The 8,023-nt window shown below is 43.6% G+C and overlaps 1 protein-coding gene across 1 annotated transcript; it reads left to right on the forward strand.

Annotated features, from left to right (window-relative positions):
* The first annotated feature begins 1,406 nt into the window (after nucleotides 1-1,406).
* Nucleotides 1,407-7,621, forward strand: LOC111345174 (uncharacterized). Its single transcript, XM_022952451.2, has 3 exons — nucleotides 1,407-1,867; nucleotides 2,623-3,541; nucleotides 4,060-7,621. Exons 2-3 carry the CDS (start codon nucleotides 3,229-3,231, stop codon nucleotides 4,209-4,211), a joined length of 465 nt encoding a protein of 154 aa, XP_022808186.1. The 5' UTR covers nucleotides 1,407-1,867; nucleotides 2,623-3,228; the 3' UTR covers nucleotides 4,212-7,621.
* Nucleotides 7,622-8,023: the final 402 nt, after the last annotated feature.

Below are 8,023 nucleotides of genomic sequence, written 5' to 3' on the forward strand. Positions count from 1 at the left end.
CATTTTGTATGCTTCTGATTAATCCTTAAGGTCTGCTCACATTCTTGACATTTTTGCCACTTCTTTGGGCCCGGGTTTGCTTCAATATCTCCACAACGTATAGGAGAAGGACGAAAGCAGGCACAACAATTTATAGAACTGTCAAACTTCATCACACAGACAAGCCGTGGATGACGGCTTCTCTTAAACACCTAATATTAGAGCGTCAAGCTGCCTATCATAGTGGTGATCTCCATTTATGGCGTGTTCAGCGTGACAAGGTGCGAACATCTATTGTTCATCTATTGGGAAAAGCTGCACTCTAGACCCTATGCCAACATCCCTAGTGATAGATTGCCTTGACGTGCTTTTAGCGATCATATCGAAAATGATCAATTTATCACTTGAGTCTGGGCTATTTGCTGATGACTGGAAGTGTGCGCTTGTCCTTCCTCTGCTGAAGAAGTCTGGGCTAGACCTTCTATACAAAAATTACAGACCTGTCGACAACCTGCAGAATTTTTCCAAGCTGACTGAAAGGATGGTGTACGAGCAGATAAACACCCATATGATGACTCATTCACTATATCATGAATTTCAGTCTGCATATCGTAAAAATCATAGTACGGAAACGGCTCTTGTTAGAGTCACTAACGATATTCTCATGAAAATGAACACTCAAGAAGTCACCTTGCTGGTCATGCTCGATCTTAGCGCCGCTTTCAATGTGGTTAATCATAACATCCTCCTTACTCGTTTGAATGAGGAGTTTGGGAAATGCGTATTGGCGTTGGAATGGCTCAGGTCGTATATGGCGAAAAGAGGCCAGAGAGTCTCTGTAACGATGTCACTTGGATGGCCGCGCAATAACCCAGATTAAACTATAAAACAAAACTAGTCTTTATTCATCCGCCATAACAACCGGAAAGCATGGCCCATACAAATATCCATGATCCTTTGCAATGTCTTAGAACTTCTGATAGGACAGCTTCCGGTAGAATAATATCAAAACATTACATCCCTTCCTTTCTTTAGAGACAAACAACCGCAAAAAAAAATCTATCTGCATGAAAACTGTTCAATAAAACTTAGTAACATGAGCGTATGAGCGCATGATCGCTACCTCATAGAATCTGCTGTAATAGTCTACGACTACGAGTAAACTTTCTCCAGTGGGAAGAGGACCCAACAAGTCTATGGCGATGTCTTGCCAGGGTCCAGTAGGCGGCTTTACTCTTTCCATGGCTCAGGGGCCTGAAGTTCTCCTGCGACTTGGCATCTATGACAAGACTTACACATCCGCTCTGCGTCTGAGTCAATCTTTGGCCACCCAACCTTTGTCCTTAAACGTGCCTTCATTTTAACGATGCCTTGATGTCTTCTCCGTTTTAACTTACATGTATCTCAAATATTGTAGTTAGACCTTGTAACCGAAAAGCCCACGTTGGGAGTTACAATAAACGTATGTATGCATGTTTTGAATTATTTCGGTTTTGATCTAATTGTTGTGCGGTTTTCCAGCTTTTGATGAATTTTTCTTCGATTTTGCGGTTCCTAATAGACCCCAAGGTTAGGGATCAGATTATACAAATTTTTCACCTACTTAGCTGTAAACAAATTGATATGTCAACGGCAGACCAACAGATATCGATTTTCTGAAATGATACCGGAACGCCTCTATGGAATTTCCGACTGAACGCCGCAATGTTGAAATCTAATTCAACTTTTCTTCGAGGCAGTTTCGACAAATCGTGTCGCAGTGAGCACAGACGTGACTAAGTCCAAGCCCTTTGAAAGACTAAAGGTGTGACTATGAGGTAGACGCTGAATGCAAAGAGTCTTTGACTCCTCGAGTCGTTTGCTCATCCATCCTCCAAGTTCACAAGGGGTGAGCCTTTTATACGAGTGCATCTTACGAGTGAATCTTACAAGCGCAACTTTCATCAAACTTATGAGGGAGCCTATGAGCACTCTCATCAGCAAAATTATAAATCAAACGTAAGCTTAAACAGAGCTAGCAGAATCATCAGTGGCACAACTGATCAGTCCATAACATCCAACCGAAACACTCATGTGGTCAAACAGAACGAAACGCTGTCAGAAGACTCATCTGATGGTAACAGAAATCATACTGAAAAATTTACAGGAACGAAGGAGTAGTTCAAAGTCTACTTGAATTAACGTCCGCCATGATAGGAAACCATCAGAATTAGCGTAGAACAAAATTTTGAACTGGTGGTCTGTTCAAGATGTAGACTGCAGACAGCAGACCGGGTAAAAAATGCAGACTAAGAACAAAATGCAGATAACAGACTACAGACCGGGTGCAAAATTCAGACTGAGAATATAAACTGTTTTTTCATCTGATACGCGATAACACGTCATCTTACAAATTACCGTAAAATATGACTGCTGTTCTGCAGTCTACATTTTGTACTGACCGTTAGTCAAAATTTGAATTCTGATTATTTACTCAACAACACCCCAGCAGTTCAAAGTAATTTCACGTAGTTTCAACTTTATCCGAGTTACCCATTGGTTGCTTATGTTTACATGACAGTATTAAAGTGTTTTTTTGGTAGAAGTAAATTAAATATCTTCAGAACCCATATCCACGACTTATCTACAGTTTCCTTTTATTAGTTTGGCTTGTCACAGATCCAAGGCTGTATTATCCTCTTCATCAAGATAAAAAGGCGCAAAACCAGGATGGAAGACGAAAAAAAGGAGGCAATGATAATGTTTATCTCTGGAAGGCCGTCATCGTTCGTTCCAAACTACGCATACAGCTATTAGATCATTCAACGTTTAAAGGTGTCTGTATCGTCAAATCAGAGGTAAATATAGCTTATCATCATCTACCAGCAAATTATTATTTTTCCACTATTGCACAATTTTACTCTATTAGGGAATCAGAACGCGCAACCACGTCATGGTATTTTACTGTAAAACGGAGAGAATACATGGATGGAAAGTGGAGTATCGTAATAAGTGCATCAGGAGTTCTTGTTGGTCATAAAAAAAATGTACGCGATCGGTGATCGGTGATGGGGCTGTAGAATATATTTCTATCCTTTTTTTGTGTTTTTCTTGCGTAGTTCATGACGTTTCAGTTTAAATTTTCTACAATTTTTTAACTCACTTTTCATCGAATACAATCCGCATAACGAAAAATGTTACCGGCAACTATATGAGGAGCTGAAATCTCTTCCTTGGGAAAAAACTGAAGTTCCACAGTGTCGCGGAGGAATGTCCTTAATTGATTCTGACGCCATGCTACAAGCCATTGTGGAATACATGAAGGACAACTATCCCACTACCCCAGAGGAGTTTAACTTTCAGGCTGAACTTAAAGTTGTAAGTCACTGGCACTGGTTCGAAGACAAAACGGTGCCCCGACGTAAACCAAGTCCTCGTGAGGACTTTCGTATAAAGAAGGCAGTAAAGAAATCGTTTCAAAAATGGAGCAGAGATCTAAGGGATCAACAGTCAACGGTAACTAACGAAATGACGGAAGACTTAAATGAGTCCTCGCTTCAGAGTTGCGACGAATACATATCAGGTAAAGCCTGAAGTTTAGTGTCACACTGCACGTGTTTGACCACAAATGATTAAATACTTTGTGATTGTATCTCTTGCACACGCATAAAAATTGTTATCACATTACCTCCCGACACTCATAAGATATGGCCACTCCTTCTGCTGCAGCGAAAAGGAAAATTAATTAGACTGCATAAGTAAGTTTAATAAAGGGGTACACCTGGCATAGATGCGTGGTTTTAGGGAAGCAATGCTCTTCTCCTTAACTCCTACAAGGCCAGAAATATTTCTCGGCAATGAAATCTCCTTTTCATCCCCGTGGCCGCAGTTTTTGGTGGTGCCATGTGTCACCTAGCAAATGCTTTGTATTGTGGTCGCGACCAATCCAAAACGATATAGAGAGGTCGATTGATAAACAGAGTAAGTAGAGAACTCGCCCAGTTTATGCACATACCACTAAAGTCAGCAGTGGTTTTCGTGGTTTATTTGTCTTGATTGGCTGAAGCTAATTCAAGTTGATTTATGTTGTTTTCTGTGCAGGGCTGAAAGAAGATATTTGTGCCATCCAAATGTATTATAACAAAGAAGGTAACCACTCAGGAAAAACTGAAAATAAATTGAAACTAAAACTTGTAAATGTACTTTACAGGAATAACGTTATGTTAGTGAACAATGTTATATTAGTGAAATAGACTTTATTAGTGGGTGTTGTAGGGACGCAAGTCCAAATGGAGGAAATACGATGGTGGTACAGGTAGTGGATTCTTCCCCCTGTTCCAGCCCGAGCCTTGTGTCTCTGCTTTGTGTTGTGGTGGTGGCTGCATGTAGTCTATGCTTGCTTGCTCTGCTCTGCTTTGCTCTGATTGGCTCGCTCTGCTTGCTTGTAGTGTTATGTGTAGTTGCTGCCTGGCACTGGTTATAACATCAACGGGGCATCCATTTGGTATTAGTCCCCTGGCTCGACATAGCCTCTTTCACCTCAAGACCGATCGTGCGTCGTTTCCGACCACATCCTCCCAGAGGTGACCAACGGTAACTTGGAAGTGCAAACCCCCAGCCTTAAACACGACGGATCTAGAGGAGTCACCCTGAATAAAAAATCTAGGCACGTAGTGTCTGTACCCTGGTGTGCTAGTCAGGCTTGACGTGTGGAGACTTAGGGTCGAGGGACATAACCAAGAGTCTGGAAACCAAGCTCCAACGGCAGAACATGGGGGTGAGGATGCAATTTCTCAACGACTGTGAAGAAACTACAGCCCCGTGGTCGCCTCGGCCTTCACAGCCCACTGAGCCACTATGGAAAATCCCTGGGCCTAAAGAGTGGGGTTAGCCTGCGCGTGCTGACCTCCACCTCAAGTCTACCAAGCGCAGGGGGAAGAAATGTCCTACAGCGGTGAAGAAAGGGCTAAACGACAAGTATTGGACGTACTGAGTCGCAGCTCAGGATATTTGTCGCTTGCCTGTTGAGGAAGCAACAAAAGCATTCGGCAGCACCCTTAGTGACCAAGCAGCCCTTTTAGCCGCGGCCGACAGTTATCCCACACCAGCGGTAAGAAACAGGAAAAGAAACCTACACCAAAGACAACAACTCTCAATTCAGTAGGCTGGAATATCTGCCCAATGCAAGATTCCAAGGAAACTGACCGACTACAACAACGCGCTGCTGGCACGGAAACTAGCCCGACTGGACATCGGCATCGCTGCTGTCAGCAAGGTGCACTTTGCAGAACAAGGGTCACTCACGAAGAAGGGAGCAGGATACAACTTGCACTGGTCTGGCAAAAGCAAGGAGGATCGTCGCCTGCCCAGAGTAGGCTTCATGTTGAAGAGCACGCTAGCCAGTAAGCTGACCAGCCTCCCCGTGGGACATTCGAATCACCTTACGTCTCTCCGCCTTACCCTCCCGGGAAGTCAACTCGCCACCATCATCAGTTTGTACCCTCCCACACTCATGGCAGACCCAGCGACCACCATCATCAGTTTGTACTCTCCCACACTCATGGCAGACCCCACGACCAAAGAAGCCCTCTACAACGACTATGAGATTAAAATTGTTTTACACAATGTTTCTTCATTTTCGTGTTCAGTGCGTCTCCTTCACCAACCCTGCCAGATTTCAATCTAGTCCGAGGGCCGTTAAATTCGCGATTTCGCGTCTGTCATTATTTGACTATGTTCTGGAAGATGATCGCAGGACCTAGCAGAAGTGACGCCGAAGGTTCACCGCGAAAATCTCACTTGACAAAATGTCAAGCAAACACAACAAAATGCTTTGCTCTATTCTTACAAAAACATACAAAAATGACGGGGAATCGATGCGTAATTGAAAGCTGTAGCAATTGTGCAGACTATGCTGGTGGTATTTCACTGCATCAAAACCTTGCAAATAGGTCAGAGCGGGAAAAACGTGTACGATTTGTGGGAACCCGCCGGGCAAACTTCAATCCAGCAGGAATATTTGTGATCTGCTCTGAGCACCTCTTGGTAGACTATTTTGAGAGATCTGTGCACTTCGAAGGATCTAGGCGAAGAATTCTGCCGGGTTCAGTGCCTACCGCTCGAAGAAAGGGGAAAGAAAAACCGTTCTCGGTGCGATCTCGACGAAAGGGAAGTCTACGTGATTTTTCACCCGTTTACATGTCAGCTGATCAATATTTGCCTTTAACAGCTCTCTGGCAGAATAGCTTACACATAGGAAGTACTCGGCGAACATTCTAAGTAAGAACGATCAAATAGCCGAATTAAGGAATGAGATTTCTGACCTCAAAGAACTCGTTTGAAACAAAAGAAATGTAACGAAATGCAAATGTGTCCTCTGATTCTAAAAAAGCTGGCTTTAACGTCAGCGAAAGCATAACAAACAGCTTCAGACATTGAACGTAGAAACGCTTTAACATGTAGGGTTGCAGCTAAAGAAACGGAGAAAAATGAAAAATTCTTTAAAATCTCTCAAACTATCAACCATCTGACAGCCAAGTCAGCGTGCTATCAAAGGGTCTCAAATTCATCCTAACACCCACGACAAACGAATGTAAAATCAGGCCAACTCTTGCAAGACTTATTCGCAAGACGAATGCGCCCCCTATACACCTTTCACGGACAATACGTAGGACCACTTCCGTTTCATAGCAAACTGAATCCCACCAGTTCAGACATCTGTTGCCCTTCAGAGCTACGTGGAAAATTGTCGCAACACAACCTGCAGAGATTACTGTATCTAGGTCAAAAAAAACTTTTTAACGCAATGAGGTTACGGCTCTAAGAGAGTTGAAAGAACTTTGCTTTAAACGTCACAGAAGCCACTCAACAACAAGGGGGCCAAAGTGGAACTCGACAACAGAGTTCTCTTCAAACTTCTCAAAGTAACGATAGTAGAAGCCAATTCGACTTGTTTCGCTGTCAGAGCAACAGGTAAACTTTCCTCGGCGACTGCCTTAACAAAGTCAAATTCCTCCCAATCGAGTCTTTAGATTCGTATTGATTGAGTCTCGAGAGAGAGTCTGGAATGTTCCCTTTGCCAGGCCGATAAACCACTCTGTAGTCAAACCCCTTTAGTCTCAGAACCCATCGTTCAATACGTGCTGATGGTTTGGAGAGCTTGCCAAAAATACACTCGAGTGGCTTGTGATCAGTTTCAAGTTCCAATTTCCGTACACATAAATGTGGAACCTCTCGCAAGCCCATAAGAGGGCAAGGGCCTCCTTCTCGGTCTGGCTGTATCTCCGTTCCACTTCGGTGAGGTTCCTGGACGCGCATGAGATTGCTCGCCACCCGCCGTCTTGAAGTTGAGTCAGCATCGCACCCAAACCCTGTGGACCTGCATCGGAAATAATGCGCGTGTTACAGTCTCCCCTGAAATACGCAAGCGAAGTGGCCTGTACAACAAGCTGTTTCAACTTCTGGAAGGACTTTTCCTGTGTTTCACCCCAGATGAAAGGCTCATTTTTGTTCAGGAGGCTCCTGAGTGGTTCTGCTTCTTGTGCGAAGTTGGGAAGAAACTTTGCAGAATACTGTACAAGCTGAACAAATGATCTGACCTGTGAAGCATCTTGTGGAGCGCTTGCCTTTAAAATGGCAGCTACTTTCTTTTCACTAGGTGCAACTTAGGTCATGATCGAAGAATGTCAGCTTGGGAAGACGAAACTGGCCTTATTCCCCATTCAGTGTTAGTCCTTTCTCTTTCAATCGGGTCAGTACGGCATGTAAATTCCTGTCGTCTTCCTTTATGCCACAACCATGCACAATCAAATCTACTCCCTCGCAACCATGTAAAACATCCGCCACAATTTTCTGGTACTTTTCAGACGCCGATGTTACCCCAAACATCAAACGTTTTTATCTGTATAAACCACGGTGTGTAACAAACGTTGTGATCTCGCACGATCTTTCATTAATTTCCACCTGGTGGAAACCCCACTCGAGGTCGAACTTGGAGAAAACAGTTTAGCCATTGAGGTCGTAAAAGACTTCCTCAATTGTGGGGATAAGATGTCTTTCCCTCTCT

The sequence above is a fragment of the Stylophora pistillata genome, chromosome 7 (assembly GCF_964205215.1).
Source record: "Stylophora pistillata chromosome 7, jaStyPist1.2, whole genome shotgun sequence".
Taxonomy (NCBI): Eukaryota; Metazoa; Cnidaria; class Anthozoa; order Scleractinia; family Pocilloporidae; genus Stylophora; species Stylophora pistillata.